This window comes from Diadema antillarum, unplaced genomic scaffold, assembly GCF_040938485.1.
Source record: "Diadema antillarum isolate AM-2024a unplaced genomic scaffold, OU_Dant_1.0 scf00000036, whole genome shotgun sequence".
Taxonomy (NCBI): domain Eukaryota; kingdom Metazoa; phylum Echinodermata; class Echinoidea; order Diadematoida; family Diadematidae; genus Diadema; species Diadema antillarum.
The window spans coordinates 420,825-440,001 of NW_027270925.1; the positions used below are offsets into that span (position 1 = coordinate 420,825).

At 39.4% G+C, this 19,177-nt stretch overlaps 1 protein-coding gene across 1 annotated transcript; it reads right to left on the bottom strand.

Moving 5' to 3' along the window:
* Positions 1-292: 292 nt before the first annotated feature.
* Positions 293-17,383, bottom strand: LOC139744947 (axin interactor, dorsalization-associated protein-like). Its single transcript, XM_071655360.1, has 11 exons — positions 17,257-17,383; positions 13,779-13,898; positions 12,891-12,954; positions 7,579-7,632; positions 6,270-6,324; positions 5,386-5,458; positions 4,599-4,723; positions 3,990-4,112; positions 3,105-3,227; positions 1,105-1,222; positions 293-418 (listed from the first exon to the last, which is right to left on the bottom strand). Exons 1-11 carry the CDS (start codon positions 17,295-17,297, stop codon positions 322-324), a joined length of 993 nt encoding a protein of 330 aa, XP_071511461.1. The 5' UTR covers positions 17,298-17,383; the 3' UTR covers positions 293-321.
* Positions 17,384-19,177: the final 1,794 nt, after the last annotated feature.

The following is a 19,177-nucleotide window of genomic DNA, read 5'->3' on the forward strand; positions in this document are numbered from 1 at the left end:
AATGTGCCCTTTAAAACAGTGTGCCATATACAGGGAACTTGATGGTATGTCTCCAAGAAGGCACATAGTACACTCAAGGTTTCTCCAAACCATACCTAGCATGGCAATTCCTCTACAAGGCTGGACAACAGAGGCATGTCGGCTGTCGACGTTGCCTCGAGGCAAGCATATCGATGTGCAAAGTAGCAACGACCTGTCACATCGGGTATACAAATACAAAGAACTTGGACTTCATTTCAAGTTCATAATACTGTGATCCAGAAAACTGCTTCCTGGGTCACAGAGTAGAAACCTCGTTAGCAAAGAGGAAGTGCGCCCTCTCTAGTTCTCGTACAAATTCAGCTTGAGATGTAGATAGAGTGGTTTGGCCGTGAGTAGACTCAGCTTCTTTCTCTTGAAGTCTGTCGGCTTTTTATACCTGCACAGGTTTGACAATGAAAGAAAGACAATGTATGGTATCTGTATACACTCTACACGGAAAAGATCATGGCATTAGATAGCTGACATATGTGCATTTAAGAGTCAGTCAAAAAACTAGTCCTAATTCTGTGTCTAATTTAACACACTGCAAGTCCTACTGCAATATCAACAAGAGTATGGAATACATGTATAAAAGCAATAATGAAGACATATCAAACCATTAAACGATAAGCATTATGTATGAAATGGTGATGGATGGAATTGCCCTTTCTTCCCCTCACAAATAAGGGCTAAGGTGAATCCAAGGCTTCATAATTCCAAAGTTACCTAAAAGTGAATCTGTTGTAGACAGCCAGCATTGGTACTTGCACCACAATGCATGTTCACACACATTCTCACAGAAGTACGTGAAACACATTTAAGACTGAAGATTAGCAAAGATGCTTAATTAACACTGATAAAATGGCAATGAGAATGACTGTCACCACAGAAAGGGGAGTTCTACTACTCAGCATCAAAGATTTGCTATCCATTTTCTTTTCTTTTAATGATACATTTCCAGATCACAAAAGTCTTTTTGTTCACATGACAGCAAGAGACACAACTAAACAGTAAAACAGTAGCTAGTGTTGTTTGCCCACATTTTAAAGGACCTGAACATGTGAAGTGACTTTGGTTACTCACAGCTCTATGACAAGGGGTCCGTTTTTTATCTCATCCATCTCCATGAAAGCAAAACACTTGGTACTAATAGCTCTCTTCTTGGCTTTGTAGTGTTTGAATTCAAAGAACACTGCCGTTCCTGCAAGTTAAAAAAGAAAATGAATATTAAGAGGGGGGGGGGGGGTGAATGTTGTCATTCAATAGACCATGGCAGAGCAGAGTTACCGTTCATCTGAATCATCAGAAACATCAAGACTGACTTCAAAATGTTGAGATATGAGAAAAAGAATTGTATCAAAGTGTAGTTTGCCTGGCAAGGAAGAATTATGGGTGAGAACTTTGTCACACCAGCTCTTATGTTTACATCATTATATGAAACTCAAAGCAATGTTACTTTGCACTGGATATAATTTCCAGATGTAAAGGCAACCTTTCCCGTGTAGGAAAAAAATAATATTCATCACTTTTCAATGCACACTCATTATGAAAACCTGATGAACAGCAAGGATTCAAACGTGGAATACATTTACCAATTTAATTTGCTGTAGTTGAGCTAAAATCATTAAATTTTGAATTACCAGCTGTGTAATTTGATAGGGACTGCTACATCTAACCATACAAACAGGCAATGAGGTATCAAACAGAATTGTCTCATGTACATTCATCAGTTGGCAGAGGGAATACGTAATTCACTAGGTGAAATTGACAATTGCGCTTCTGACTGTCACTGAGGGATATGGCTTCACTACAAGACATCAAAATGGAAACAACATAATGAAGTGTGGCTGTAGAGTTCTATCTTGTCTCTCTGGGCACGGTTTCCAGCAAGACTGATTTTGGATGATTTATCAGCTATCCAGCCTGTCCTAGACATGCCCACGTGGGAGGGGAAATTGAGATCCAGGCACCGCGGGAAATTAGTAATTCCGCTCTCAATCAAATTATTTTCAGAGCTTCCCAGAGAAATTGCGAATCAAACTGTCGTTGACAGATGACTCAATCAGTCTATGGACAGCCAAGCACACAAGACTCACAAAATGTGACCCGCTACAACAAAAGGATCCGTAAGTCGAGGGAGGTCGATTTTCTGAAAATGACATGACGTTTTTCCCTTACTCTTTCACTTTAATTCTATATACAACATGACTCATAAAAGTACTCAGTTGCAGAAACACTGATGATTTTATGAGACGATGTCAAGTTGTCTAGGAAATCAGCATTTTGAGAAACCGCTTTTAAAAGTTTCTTTCTGATGCAATCGTGATCAAGGGGAGGTAAGACAGTTTACACCTCTTGACAATAGCAGGTCTGCTCATGCTCATAGCAACCTCCACATTGTTAATTCAAGCTTAGCGCCAGCGGTCTATGCACGACCAATCAGTAATCAGGATGCCAAGCACTGACTAATAAGATCACTCCTTCATTGCTACGGGCAAAGTCTATCTGCAGTGCTAAATCCAAATCTTTGGACACGTTGCTGTTCCGTTGAAAGTCGGAAAACGTTAATTACTTGCCTTTCCTTTGGTCATTTAGCTTTGAAATTTCGGCAGATGATAGACAAAACATTAGACTATAACATTAGGCCAAAACAGAAATTCGATGGTTTTGACAGATTTGGATCCTTTTGTCATGGCGGGTCACAAATAGTCTTATGGTAGTTTGCTCATCTCTGGTTTCAATCTTCAATCTTTGTTTTTGTTATAAAAATGAGTAATATGTATGTTCAGTATCAAACATTTTATCCACGAGTGAGCCTTACTTATTTCTAGTAATGATTCTGACTGGCATCAGAATGGCAAATTTTAAGTGGATTGGTAAGTAAAGCGAGATGAAGTAGATTTTTAAAAGCAAATTAAGAGGACACTTCTCACCTAACTAGTGCCAAATCATTCATTTGACACACTGATGTATTTGTTTGCGATTTATTGATAAAGTTCTCGTAGCACATGTCACGTGATTGAAATACTGTTGTATGTTTCTTTAAAGTGGCTACAGAGAAGACAGAAGGGAAGGGCTCCTACCTTTCGGAAGCTTTTCCAGGGGCTTTTGCAGCTCTACGTTTGCTCCATACATGACGTAGGGTTCCTCTCTCCTTGTTGCGACGGGCGTGTCTTGTGACTTTGTGACATCAACTCCGGCAACATCTGTGTGGAGATGGTGTAACATGGAGACAAAAAAGGACAAGGATGACAAAGAAGTAAAACCCCAGATGTGAAAAAGGGGTGTAAAATTAGGTTCCATGACAATTGCTCCTGCAACAATTGCTCCCATGAAATATTTTACATGCTAATCCAAACATAAATTCTACCCACAAACTTAACCCTAACCCTAATCCTCTTCAAACTAACCCTAAAGCTCCATCACAACCCTAACCCTAAGTCCTTGTAGAAAATAAGACTGGAGCAATTGTCGGAGGAGCAAATGTCGTGTCACTGTAGAATTACTGTTTGGAAATTTTGGATTCATACATGAATATGCCAGGTAGGCAAAATTGTGTTTTACGCAATGAAACATGAGCACTGAACATGAAATAATTGTTGCTCATAAACATGCACATACAGGTGACTGTTTACAGTGACCACCTGTGGAAACCATCACAATTTATCATAGAAATGAAGAGCCGCTATGGAACCTGTCTGTAATGGCCAACTGCATAGAGCATTCACTTTTCTCCCCTTAAAACAGTCACTTCATACAGACTTGATTTCTTTTTTTTTAATTGACTGGATATTGTTTGCAATCAATGTGTTCATAATCAATTTTTAGAGTTATGTATGAGATGCAATTCACAGAAAAATAGAAGAAAGTCAAATAATTTGACCAGAAGGTTGTGGACAAAAGAATGACAAAGAAAACCACAGAGAGAAAAGAACTGAAGCACACAGAAAAATAAAGAGCTCACTTACCTTTGACTGAGATTGTAATAAAAGGATCCAGGTAGACAGATGCATCCTTTAGACCAATCTTCTCAATGTGTATCGTCAGACCAGTGGTACCTGGTTCATGTGCTATCCTGCTCAGCAGAGTTCCTGTCGAACACAGAGGATGACATCACATCTTTAAATCATAATGATTACTACGATAATAAACAGTCTTTCATACAGCATATTTCTAACAAAAACACTGATCTATACTAATCATGCTGATAGAACCACTTCCATAGAGCACACACAAAGATGTTAATTGGAAATTTTCATGCACAAAAAGGCTTAACTTTTAAATCGTCAAGCTATCTTACGGCAATATGACCATTCTCCCAGAAAACTTGGCCTTGATAAAAGTTCAACAAACCCACTGGGGTGCGATATTGCTCTAGACCTTCACAGAGTTCATTCTGATTCATAAGGGATAAGGATCACGAAATTCCAAATCATTTGCAGTTTCAGACCATCTGCATGGCTGGGATAAACAGAAACATTATAGGCTAACAGTAAAGACCATGCACCCATGATGCCTGCCATCAGTGATGCTGTTACCACGGCAACACTGCACAGACGGGTTCAGAAGCTACTCACCAGTTGGTTTGATGTTCTGTGCTTTCGACTGAAGCTGGGGTTCAACATCTTCCTCCTCCTCTTCCGCATCCTCTTCCTCGTCGCCCTCCATGTCGATTTCAAAGTTTCTTCTCGGGGACTTCTGCCTGCCGAACAACATGCAAGTCCATTAAAACACTTTCAAGAGATACAATCGCATCATCCTCTCAGTCAACTCCTTATCCCTATTGTGCCTAAAACAAAAGGCTAACATGCCCACTTGCTACTAAATGAAGGATTTTCTACCTCTCAAGTGTGTCTCACAATAATCATTGTGGTATGTCATGACTTGAATGTAACAGAAACCAAAAGTGGAAAAATGAGCAAAGAAAAGGGATTCCATCAGGATTTGAACCCAAGACCTCCAGATTGCTAGCCCGGTGCTCTACGGACTGAGCCATAGAAAGCCCTAGTACAGTGTTCATCCCAGAAACCCTTAATTCTCAATGCTCGTGTGGTCAGAAGCTACAGCAATGTGTATGTGTGTGACAAACACACTCACACACTTGACCCGACATAAACCCGAAGGATAATTTAACTTTGGGATAAATGCAAGGGATCACCGAAGTGATGCAGCTTTTTGAGTATGTAACAAAGTGTATAATGAATATAGTTAGATTTTAAAAAAATGTCTCTTATTCATGATCTGTGTGAAAGATGAACTAAAAATTTAACGACCTCACATTATTGCCAATACAATGAATTTCTTCCTCTCCCTCCCCATCATGCAATGTTGCTATGGCAACAACTTTTGAATGCTGGAGCTCACCTTGTTTGAAGAAGGCTGGCCGGTATCTCGATGGGAAATTCAGCTGGTGAACTGGACAGCAAATCTTGCAAGGCTAAGGTAAAATAAAAGAAAAAGAACAAATAAATACACTGTACATAAATACACGAATACATAATACCTAGTGTAAGCAGGGGTACATCAAACATGGACATCAGCTACACATTGAATGTTGACAGGCTACGCGGGGTAATGTCTTTCTAATAATGAACATTAAAAAGGAGAAACTGTAGGTCTCCCTTTCAACAATACATAAGTCACCATTAAGAACTGTCATCAACTTTAGTCTATACATCAGGCTCATTTACATGTCTGCTGGTTAAAAGAGATCACTTTCCTTCGATGTTGTCTTGTACACACATGTTGGTGTGCATGACAACAAGCAAGATTTTGTCTGAAAATTCCTGCAGAACCTAGCACACATCACATTATTTACACATGTTTGCCAGTTGTGTCCAGCCCAACATATCTGCTCATTACATGATGCCTAAATGACATCTGTAAAGATGACTGCACATTGGTATCATCTTCTGTGTAAACAGTACCTTATCTTTTATGGTATTGTCATTGCTCTTTTCTACCCATTTCATTTGAAGGTCAATCAGCAAATGTTAATTTTGACAATCCACTCACCAGGGGAGCATTTCATAAAGCTTTTTGTCAGACATTTCGTCCGACAAACTGTTAAAAGCTACTGAAATCCTTGCATCTGATTGGCTGAGAGCAATTTTGTCCGACAAAGTTGTCGGACAAAATGCTTCATGAAATGTTCCCCAGAAGTCCCATATCTGTCAATGTTGGTAAGAAAACGAAAGGTAATCTGCTTGACTTTGAACAATATACTGCCAGTGCATCAGTGATCTTACCTCCGTCTAATTTCTTCACATCCTCTAATGACAGCTCATTTGTCGCATTTGGTGACTGCACAGAGCAGAAAGAGAAACGATTATTAAATCAGACTAAAATATTATATACATTTCAAATGGTTGCTGTCAGTTGTATCGATAGAAGTGATAGCACCGCTGCACCAGTAAATGTAAGTAGTGATGATGATACCGACAAAGTATTATCAATGACAATAATGCCTTTAGTACCAGTACTTCTAGTAATATTACTACACTGACAATGATAAGGATAATGATAAAACTAAGGAACAACATTATTATCATTATCATTATTATTATTATTATTATCATCATCATCATCATCATCATTATACTATTATCATTATCATTATTATTATTACCATGGAAATAATAACAATGATAATGATTATTATAATTTTTTCACACTATTATTCTTATGATTTTACTTCTGATTTTCCCTTGTGTTACTGGCACTGTTCCGCAGTTTAAAATTGATTCAATTCATACTTCCACCCCTGTATAGATCTCTATGCTCTCTCTCTGACTTTTGTGTAATTCCAAAATTTGCAACAACTTGGGGCACACAAGCTTTTGCTCTGGCCAGTCCCACCTTATGGAATATCTTACCTTTAGACTTAAAAATTGCCCTCAATCAGAAATCTAAAAACATACTTGTTTAATATCTCCTTTTGACTATTTGTTCCTGGGTTTGGTTTGATGTTGTTGTTGCTGTAGCTGTTGTTTTTCACACTTTCTTTACTTCATATAACTTTCTTACTTTATTCTATTTGCCCCCTAGAGCACTCAACAGAAGTGGATTTAGTGTATTATAAATCATATCAACTATACAATGACAATATGAAAACAAGGAAGAACAAAAAAAAAGAACAGCAAATAAATTTTATAGGAAAAAATGGTCGAAGGACTTCGACCAAAGAAAAAACTACCACACCCTCAGTACACAATAGTGCATTTCATATCAAAACCATTTGAATTCATTCTTACAATGTTATTAAATGTTCACAAATGCTGTATAATACAAGGAAGACATAACAAGATCTCACTGCTGTTTGGACCTTGTAACCTTACAACAATGCAAACAATCGAGATCAGCTTCAAAACCAAATCTCTTCAGGCCAGGAGTTCTTTATCAACTCGCAATTGGGAACAGCAAAACAAAACTATCATCTGATGCCTAATGTACAGTGGACTGAATTGATTAACACAGTATCTGAAAATCCTACAATCATCAATCATACACAACTTCATGTTTTCAAAACATTGTAAGGAATTTCAAACTGTTACTAACCTGTAAAGTTTGGCCTCTCAGCTCCAGGCATACTGTGATTCTTTGAAGTGTTTTCTGACAAACAAAAAAACAAAGAAACGAAGAAAGAAAGAAAATGAATTAAATTATGCAGTGGTAACGATTAGTTAATAATAAGAGAACACATCAAATTTGGCTTGAAGCATGATAAGCAAGAAGAAATGATGCCTAAAAGGATAAATAGATATCACCACACAGATGGTGGATACTCTATTTCGAAGCGGATGCTGATTTGCACTATTTGGCAACTGTAATCAAATTGCACCGTTTGACTGACTGTAATCCAATTTCACTTGTGCTCTTTCTCATGGAATGGTTTTTATTTGTTTGGCTTGCGTCCTGCCAAAATAACTGGGACTCTGTGAAAGCCATAAATGTGTTAAAGGCACAGACATTATGATTGGTATCCATTGTAAACACTGGAAGTAAAAGACTCTCTACGCCACACAGCATGTGACATTTCCACCCTCGCTCGCGAATCTGGGTGCAGAGGCAACTCCTCCCAGCTACGCTACAGCACAGCCTGCATGTAATTAAAGTACTCCAAGCTCACTGAGAGTTGAAGCAGCGACAAGGGTTTAGCCTTGTCTTCAGACTCACTCTTTCTTTCTGTAAAGCGTTGGCAATACAATTATGGTTTATTGAACAATGTTGTCAGATAGGCAATGCTGCACACTGGCACTGCTCCGACGTTCCCCGACCAGTAAAAAATGGAAAAGATTGGGTACCTACTGGTCTGACATACAGGTCAGACCAGTAGAAAAAATGGGTTAGTGTGCAGCCCCAAAATAGGGTTGGGGTTGTTGTGAGATGGCCATGGTTTGAATTTGGCTCCTTGAAACTTTTAAAATTCCAATAGTATGGCTTCAAAAAGACACCGTAATCTTGCTGAATATGAAAGGTTTTCCCACATTGTACTACACCATCAACATGTTGAATCACACATCCAAACACACACATAAATTCAAACTGTTTGAACCCCTTTAGGAAGAGTGCATTTTGTAATCAACATTGATAAAGAAAAGAATTTTCCTGTCTTCATTACTCATAAAGAAGTTTGCTATAAAAAAAAAAAGGATTCTACATATTACTTACACAAGTTTTGTTCAAAGTATATGTATATGTACATGTAGACTACAATGTATCTCCATCATTACACATCAGCCACATAAACTCAGTTCATTAAAAGTAAACAGATTTACAAGCTTTCATACTCAGGGACAAATACAAATTTTGTGCTACCGGTATTGCTTACTGTATTTCTTATTTTACAGCTTGTAAAGGATGGTAATAACACAACACTTGATATTAATGTACTTCTAATCTTCATGAACACCAAGCAATCAAAAGCTTTTATTGAGGATTCTTGTTTGAATTGCACATATGTCACGACATCCTATTCATACAATGTGTGAGTACTTTGTGAAGTTGTTACTCTAAAGGTGAAACATAATTCTCAGAAGGGGTCAAACTCATCTTCCACCATTTGAAATTTGCTTGCAATATGTTGAAAGGCTCTACCGAGAAGCTTGTCTGGCTGATGAGAGTTGTCAGGATAATTAGTTGTTTTGAAGAATTTCAAGATGAAAAATGTGAAATAGTTTGGATTGGAGTATCCAACTTTTATTCCTGAAGAGTCCTCCCTTCAGTGTTCGGTAGCAGGTTGGAAGAACTGTACATGGTGATTAATCGTGCCCTAGCAGAGTATTTCACAACAACCTGCATATGATTCACTCTCTCATGGAAGATTGCTGGATACTGCTATTGCCCGATTTGTCAATGATCGATAATCGATCATAAAAAATTATGTAGTAACTACAGTCGAATTTGTTCTCACATTGCAATATTGCCTACATACCTCTTTGACTAATATTTCACATTTTCATTGTTACGTACAAAATTGTAACTAAAAGTGTGTTATCACAGCATTATTTAACACATTTCTTACCTACATGCAGGTCTCCATTTTAAAGCAAATACCGACAGTTTTTGCAGGCATATGGAAATGAATTTTTTAAATTCAATTGCAATACAACAAGCACACTGTATACTCCCACTGGTAGCAGTGACTTCATGGGTGTATGCAAGGGGGGGGGGTCGGGAGGGTCGTACGACCCCCCCCCCCCCCAAATTTTCAAAAGGTCCACTTTTTGTAAAAGACATTTTTGTTTTTTTGAGGGCTTTTTGCCCTATATACAACAGGAAAAAAAGTGACCAGGTGGTGTTCCAGCAAAATTGTCAAAATCTCGTAAATTTCGTAACTTAGTTTTAATATGCCATACCTTATTTCTAAGCCGCACTGCCATGCAGAAAAAGTCATTTTTGTATAAATGTACCAAATGGCCCCATTTTAAGATATAAAATTCAAAAACTCCCTACCGTGGGAGGGGGGACACCCCCCTCCCACACCCTCCCTCCGCTCGGTCGCTCCGCTCCCTCACAAAGGTAAAGGTCCAAAAATTTTGATTACGACCCCCCCAGAAAAAATCCTGGATACACCCCTGGACTTTAATATCAGAAAGGTTACTGTACTGTTAGGATGTGGGGAAAAAGAAGAACTATGAGAAAAAGAGCATGTCAGTTGGAATGATGGGTCAGATTGTGTGGCATTGGAACGCTTGCTGCCTGCATGACACGGCGCACTGCAATACTTGGGAAAAGAACCACAACCAGTGTCATCACCTGTACACGTGGCAGTTGGTGAGTGAGTGTCAAAATCGAGCCTACACGCCTTGAATTTGTCGCGACGGAAGCAATATCATCTGCACGCATTCTTTCTGTTTCGACAGGCAACACCCTTTTTCTGTCACGTACAGTAATTGAAAGGTTTACGGTTTGTTGGTTTGTTTTTCTTTTAAACCTTTGCTGGTCCTGTAAGCTGTCCTTGTTTAAATTTCACCCATGCTGCAGAAGCAAGTGACAATGCAGATGAGGGTCTGTGAAGACAAGACTACATAGATTCCCACATTCTGACAAGCAGGCAATAGTACACTGCTCCCGCTTGGTTCTTCCAGTGATATTGCCACCCCAGTCTAAGGAGGGCAAGATTGCGAACGGAGATGGGAGTGGTCCTCAGCGTCTCACCTAATCACTGCGACAAATTGGTGATAGTTCCCCTTTTTTTTCTCTTTTTTTCTTGAACTCCATGTCTACCATGTGGTTAGAATCAATATTCCACTCACTGGGCCATGTTTGTGACTTTTGTGAGTATGTATACATACATTGTACCCCTGGGAATGTGATTGAAATACAAAGCTGCTGCCAGAGCAAAGTGAATAAATAAACATATTAACAACGAATATCACAATAAAATGAGCGTAAACAATTGTAATAACTAAACAAACCAGTTGCCTATAAACAGAGAAATAGAAGAGGGATGAAATTTATAACAATTAGATATACATGTTAGAAGAAACTAGAGCGAGGAGATCATGTACACATTCACTTTCAAAATCAATCATGCCATGCTCCCCACATGATTCTGATCAGATGCTTGATCATGGGTTTGAGTTTCAGCACATGATAACTTCAGTATTTCACCCATTGCCAGAGAATCAAGCGACCGATCTCTTGTGGGACACCATGACTTGATTGATAGGCTTCTCTCAAGGCACCTAGCACGTGCAAGAAATTTGTAGAAAGCCACGCACATTTCACCCATTTCCGACAATTCCACAAGCTGAGCGCGTGACAAATAGCGTAATGAAACAAGCACTAAATCACATCCAAACTCAGAAACATATGCACACATGTACACACGTCACATAAAAACATGTTAATGATTCACTAGCACTTCATCAATTTGAGTGAGCTAAACTCTCAGATTTGACAGAAAGGCATTTGTGTCCCTCAAAGAAAAAAAAGGGGGTGGGGAGGAAGAGTTTTCCTTCTCTCATTTTTGAGCTTTCTAATTCCTCATCTTCCACAAGCTTTTTCATTTTCTCACATCACACAGAACTTACATTATAGCAGCCTGAGAAAAAAATGTTGAAAAACTTCTATAATTTGCATAAAAAGGTCTAGTCATGGGCTAAATTTCCCCCCTATCTACAAGTGCATCAGATTGTGAAGTCACACTGACTTCACACTGACTTTAGCACTATCAAAACTGTTGCTGCCACTCCAGTGTCCACAATAATAATAGTATGATAATTTGAGTGGATGCGGTGTTTGGAACTACATTTTTTGAATGGTTTCTAATATTATCATATCTCTCTTATCAGTTCACATGGCAGGGTAATGAAGCAATGGTTCCAAACTTTATTTCACTGCCGAAGTGATGTCATCCAATGTCAGAATAGTTACAAAAATGTTAGCTTGCGTTTGATCTGCACCCATTGGCAAATCATATAAGAGAAGAAGAAGAAAAAGAAAAAGAGAAACATAATCCTGTGATGCTAACCTGTTTCGTGTCAGAAGGGGTGCAAAAATTGAAAGCTGAGAGTCAAACCGCATACAGGATCTTACATTTGGGGACAAAAGCATGCAGAGCATTGATAAGGCTCACTCTATCCCCCCCCCCCCCCATTTGATTTTTTTTTTTTCAGTTTCTATTTTTTTTTTTCTTAAACCATTTTGCTAAATGCCTAGCACTAGACAGGGGCTTTGCAAGCCTAATTAACAGCTTCCACTTTGGAATTAGCAGCCTAATACCTGAGCTAATCTATTAGAGCGGACACACCTCAGGTCCACCTATCCTGCCGCCTCCAATGGGGCAGATCAACAATTATTGCTCATAATTCGATCACACCTTTTTTTATTTGATTGATAGGAAAGCCAATGACAGACTGAGCCAGGCAGCTCCTTTGACTCAGAGTCAGACTCGTACAAGTGAACGCTGCTGGCGTAATCTCCCCCCCCCCCCCCCCCCCCCCCCCAAGTCTCTGATTCTTTGCAGGACTCTGGGCTAAGCCCGAGGGTAATTTAAGACGAGTACTACCCTATTCCGGGAGTCCTGTAATCACAGATATTAGACCAATCCCTGACAACGGACTTAAGTTGAATTTGCTGCTAAATCAAGAAATGATTTTGTTGTTGTTGGTGTGTATAGATGATAACACAATCCTTTTCATGACTCCCAGTATAGTAAGGAGTGACAAAGTATATAGTATAAATTCTCAAATAAAAAAGAACACCCTCTTTTCACTCTTGCGAAACACTCGGCGATTTTGAAGTTACAAAATGTAAATAGCTACTAGAGTAACTAGTCTTCCTCTCCCCCCATCCCCCACCCCCACCCCCCGAAAAACAAAATAGCAGTAAAACACAATAAGATTAACAAGTAGATATTTTACCTTTTGGCTCTCTGAAAACACTGATGGTTTGGCATTCATTTCTCTGTTGAGATGTCTTGACAACCTGGCAGAAAATGAAACAGATGATGACATTAAATATCAGATACAGTTGAATCTGTGTAACGAGATCCTTGGGACCAAGACAATCTGTTCTTTATATCAGATATATTTTTTTTATACCATAAACAATACAAAACAAAGGAAATACATTCATCGGGACTAGAGAAATTAGTTTCTTACATCAAGCATTTTGTTATATCAGATCTCTTTAAATCGAGTTTCCACTGTCCTGAAGATGATGATGAAGAAACAAAAATACACCCACACTGAGGACATCAATATGTCCTGAAAATTTTGCATTGAAATAATTTGATTTCCTCCTTATGCGATATCTTTCCTAGAGCATCCTGGAACTACTCCGAAATATTTTTGTAACAAAAAAACTTACACAAGCTTTACAGTACAAAGAACATCTTATTCCACAGCTTAGAGCTACATGTACATGTACTTCTCTTGCATATTGAGAGAATGCTGACGCGACACTAGAACAATTTAACCCATTGAGGATGAGCTAATTGTGCTATAATACCCATTTCCCATATAAAACTGACCGAGTGTATTCGGGATAAGTCTTCAATGGGTTAAGATTGTCTTCCTCCATTGGCTTTGAGTAAATCTGCCTCGTTGCTATGATACAAAGACATGAATAATCAACAGAATACTAGAAGAAAAAAGCCTCTCTTTTTTCCCCCTCCCGTGATATAATGCTCTCATTTGCTTTAGAATATAGCTGCTACAAACGAAGGGAACCCTGTTTTTGGAATGAGGAAAAAGACAACAACAACAAAAAAGAATAATATACATCTCACGGAATGCACTCCTACTCACATTTGATACTCCTCCACAGCCTCCACCACCTGCCCCCACGAATCAAAGTCTGTCCCCTTCCTCAGCGATGCCTGCCATCTCGTGACGATCTTCCCCCTGTCGCTCATGACACCGTCACTCCTTTGACAATGAGAGGAAAGCAAAACAAAGACTGTCAGACGCATTGGAATACCAAGAACAAGAAACACACAGGCAAAGACACGACATACCTATCGATACGTCAAGAACATGTGCAAAACATCAGACAGATCGTACAGCAGCGGTTTGTCAGGTTAAAATCATCCTCCAAATGCTTGGCGACAGCTTGTGCTTTTATCAAACCCCTAAGCTGTTTATTTCTAGTGGAACGAATATCTAAAGCATAATGTCATAAGTACATGTAACTAGTAAAGCATAGTTTGGACAAGAAAATGCCTGTATGGTAGGCCTACAGCTGAATCAGTCAGATTTTTTTGTTGTTTTTGTTTTGGTAATAGCTAATGACTATATTCAGCCCACATACTGGTATATAATGCTGACATTTTTCTTTGAAAATGGTCCTCAGGTTTTTTATTCTTTCATACTGAGCACTGTAATATGGATTTAGGTAAAAAGATTGTACATGTAGCAAATCTTGTCATTATTTTCAAGACACAATCGTGCTAACAATATCATACTCTGGTTTTCAGGAACTGTTTCAGCTTTGTTTTGTTTTACAACAGAAAGAGTGTCAGGAATGCTAATTATGTTTCACTGTTGCAGGGCTGGCTCTGTGGCCCGGGGCCACTGAAAAACTGATGTTGGGCCACCAAACTCCCCAAAAAAGTTATCTTTTAGGGGCCAGATTGGGCAGCTAAGATTCAAAATGATTGTCTGTTTAGTGCAAAAGAAAATTGGAGTGATGTTTGTTATTCCTGAGGCTATTTAATCCAAAAATGAAATACTGTAAGGTTCGTTATTCCAAAGGTTTGTTATTCTGAAACACACATAATTCCCAAGGTTTGTTAATCCTATAAGGTTCATTAATCTGAAAATAAGAAGAATGTGCGTACGAACGAAACTTTGGAATTATGAACCTGATATTGTTTTCGGTTTAATGAACCTTCAGAATAAACTACCTATTTTTATTTTCAGATTAACCATCTTTGGAATAATGAACCTTACTTCATTTTCAGATTAACGAACCTTCAGAACAACAAACTGTATTAAACTGAAAATTGAGAAGGAAATGGGAGGGTGTTCAAAAAGAGAATGGTAGGCTAGCCCCACCTCATCCTGTTGAAAGGCCCTTTAATATCCAATACATGTCATCTTCTGCTGGATGGTAATAGATACTCTACAAATCACAAATTCTGGAACTGTTTGATAAATTATACAGGTACATTTGGGACCCAGACGATGAATGATTGCAATTAGCTCAAAAGAGCCTTTGCTAGGGAAGCACTGAAGAAGCAACCATGGGACTGACAGCTTTGTATCCTCTCCATAGGACCAGTTTACAGTGTGAGGCTCGGCTGTGGCTCGGCCACGGCCGAGCTTGCATTCATTTCAATGTAAACGCGCAAAAGGCCAAATGCGGGGCCAAAATTGGCAGCGCATTTGGCCATGCTCTGGAGGAGGTCTCGGCTGTGGCCGAGCCGCAGCCGAGCCCGGCCTTTTCTCAGTGTAAACGCAAACTGGGCCAAATGCGCGGCCAATTTTAGTCTGGCTTCCAAACCCTCAGCCCGTACTATTTCGCTATTCAGGATATTAACCCCCTCAATGTCGAAAACTAGTATAGTTTAAGATGGTTTTGTCCTGCAAATGATTTTTCCTTAGGCAAAGGCCTTTGCCCGAACGGCGACTTTGTCGCCACGGAATCCAGTTGGCAAAGGGTCTGAAAACCAGACTATACCAAATTGCGTTTGTTTACAAGCAGAGCGCCACTACAACAAAATATTGAAAGGTTTGAACTAAAAGCGCGGCCGAGCCCGGCAATGTAAACAGACAAAATTGCGGGGCTCAGCCCCGCAATTGAGGCTGGGCTCGGCCGCGACTCGGCCCAACCCCGCACTGTAAACGGGGTCAAAGTGAGCATCTCTCGTATGGATCATGATTCTGAAAGTGATGGCAATGGCCCATAATTGATACCAGCCAATTCATGGGGTTCACATTTTTGTGTATTTTGGGGGGTATGTTCAGCTTTAGTGCACAGCAAATCTGCACAAATCATTAAAATTTCCTCTCTGAAACTTGACAGCAACTGAGAATACATGCACGCTACATGTTTATCAACTCATTTCTGACGTAGATTTAAGGTTTCCATACGAGTTGCAGGGAGATTTGGGCAGACGATAAATGCAAAGCTGTTCTGATTATGGGGTCTCTAGAAACACCGTGGACCCTACCACAAGGTCCATGGAAACACCTTTCTGAAATGGCAAAAAAGCGCAATCTGAAATTCCATGCATTTGAGCCAGAAAAGCATTTCTGCATGTAGGGATGATACATGCAAAGTCAACTACATGGCCTGTGTTCCTTGGGTCAAACAGCAAAACAGAACTGCCTTTCTCTCAACTCGCAATAGAGGTGATACAAGGTGTTGAGAAACACGATCTGAACTCCTTTGAAAATGCATTTTGATAATGAGCATTGAAATGTGTTTCAAACAAGGAAAAGATGATAAACACAGCTTCAGAAGCACGAGAGAATTAGATCAATCTACACGACTGTTATTTCTTAAGTGCCTGCATTGCCATCCTCTATAACACGTCTAGGTATTTGATATTGCTTGATGAACACCACACATTACCGGTACTCCCTATACTCGCCCCAACTGATACCACTGTGGCAGAACAGTAAGTGGGCTCCCCAGCCCACACATTGTATTAGTGCCAAAGGGAGAAATTCCTCTAGATGGTGACATTTCCATTCATAAGCTGAGATGGTCGAGGAATACGGTACAGGGATTGGAAAGTACATCGTGTAGGTCACCTATATGAATGGTCCTACATATTAAAGCTAGCAGAACTCACTTTTGCCAGGGAGGTGAGACCGTCTCTCACCTCCATGCTTTGGCCCATATTTGAAACCTGCTATACATAATGGACATAAATAAGTACACTGTGTATTGATTCTTTCTACAAAAGAAAAAGAAAAAAAAAATCCCTCACTACTCATGACTTATGCTACACAATGTGATATTCAGTGACAAACAACTGCAATAATATGTAGTGCCATTATTCTGTGTGTCAATAGGAAAAACATATTGTAAATCTGGCTTAGAATTAGATATAACCGAGCAAACTTTCCCTTTCTGTAAGCTGAAAATGTCTGTTGAACCCCCCCCCCCCCTCCCCACAATGTCATTTTCTACAGAACTGAAAACACACATTTATCTTTTCTGACATGTTTAGATAAAAGAGAATAAAAACTTTCCCTTTCACAAAAAACTGAAAAATTCCTGTTGAAACAAAACAAACAAAATGATTTATTGAAGAACAGAAAACATGCATATTACCTTTTCTGACTCATCCGGTTAGTGAATATCGATATTGACATTTTGATGCCAGACGTTGTTGAAATGACACAAGTTAACAAACAATCCAATGAATGGTATCACTGTCTCTGAATCAAAAGGAATGAAAAAGAAACAGGAAAAAAAAAAAAAGGAGAGAGTCAAGTCCTCCTGATTTCTTTTAACCTATCCTTCGAATAGACCAGCTGATCCATGAGGAGACATGAGTTCCACCTGGGACATCAAATTCAAACACACCCAGGTCCTGATCCGATGGAGTACAATTGACCTGCTCTCTGGACAGCTGTCGACAGTTACGGAGACCTCCTCCTGCTGTCGTCGTTCCCGGAGTGACGTACCATCCAAGGAATATCCCTTTCCAAACGTGGGACTGACTTTTTAACAGCACTAGCCCCTGAATCCCGAGCAGGGCGAGGATGTTCCGTTCATGCTCGAGTGCGAATTGTGTAATGCCTACAACGCACTTCCACTCCAGAACATGTGGGGAAAACTAGTTTTCAAACTCAGACCCAGTTTCCATCCCTGCATCTCATTTTTTCTATTCTTTTTTATATGGTATGGGAAAAAAAAAAGAAAATCAGAAGTTCCAACTCTTAATCCTCTTTGGAATGTTAAAGGTATTGTTTACCATTGGGAGCAGTGATTTAAAAGATGTTCAAGTTATCACATTTGATGCATCATATACTTGTACATGTATGTTTAGGTCAGTCGTATCACAAAACATCCTACCATATAAGAATTTCAGAAAAAAGCCTAGAATATATGGAGATATCACTATTTTTCTCGATAAACCATGACTGGAGAGGGTTTATTCTAAAAACAATTTTATTACAACTATTGTTCACATTCTGTTTATCTAACAACACTTCAAATTGGTTACACTGATTAACATTTTTACATTGGTTGTTTCTATTCCTAACTCACATTTTAGAACTATTTTGAGGCACTAAAGCTGGGTTTTTGCTTCATCAGCAAATGATATATAATGCCTTTACAAATATGAATGAGCAGGCAAGTGACTTCACAAAATTCTTGCTCCTCACGCTCAGAGAAATACACACTGCCAGTAAAGTCTTAATGAAGTATAAATAATAATCAAAAATGCTCCATCGTCTAATCGACCACGTCTGCACACCGGGCACAGGTTTGACGAGCACCACACACCAAGCTTTCATTGCCATGCAGGGTCTGTGGAGAAAGACTACGGCTTGAGAGGCCTTTCCTGTCATGAATCTGCCTACGTCAATGAGCAGCTTGAGGGCAGTGCTCTAGCGCAGGCGACCACGCCCAACGACGCAATGCCAGGACGATTTCGCTTCCCTCTTGAAACCGCTCCGAGGAATTCCGGAGAACGGACTGGCATCCGAAGCTGGCAGACTAGAATTTATAGCCCCTAAACACTTCATTTCAAGTCCATTTCCAAGTTGTGAAAATAGAAAACTAAAAACGCACCCTCTAGAACCCAGACTGAAGATACCTTTCCCATCATTTCAGAAAAGATAATTTTTTTCAGTGTGGGTGTGATATATTTTCTATGCCATATGTTTGCTTTGTGGAGGGGGGGGGGGGGGGGGGGAGAGGGTAAGTCTTCTCTAGATATATGATCATTATGGAAAATTATGTCACTATGACATTCTTCCAAATGCCAAACATAAAATTCAGATTCATGGCAATTTATACGGCTGGGTGTATTTCCTGTTTCTTGTAATATACGAATGCCTCCCACTAGGCAAATGAGCAGTGAGCGGAAATGATGATTTCTTACATAAAATTTCCTTTTCTTTCTTTGAAAGCAGCCATCTCTTACATAAACTATAAGAGAGGAATGGAATTCCCAAGTTGCCAGTCATGTAATATGTAACAGTCTCTTTCCCCGGTGATTATATGAGTCTATTTACGCTAC

Excerpts from the sequence above, each read along its gene's own strand:
- LOC139744947 (XM_071655360.1), bottom strand. The coding sequence starts at position 17,297 with ATGTCAATATCGATATTCACTAACCGGATGAGTCAGAAAAG. Across the intron at positions 1,223-3,104 it reads CCTGGAAAAGCTTCCGAAAG|GAACGGCAGTGTTCTTTGAA; the intron begins GTAGGAGCCCTT and ends TTTAACTTGCAG. Across the intron at positions 419-1,104 it reads GGACCCCTTGTCATAGAGCT|GTATAAAAAGCCGACAGACT; the intron begins GTGAGTAACCAA and ends AAACCTGTGCAG.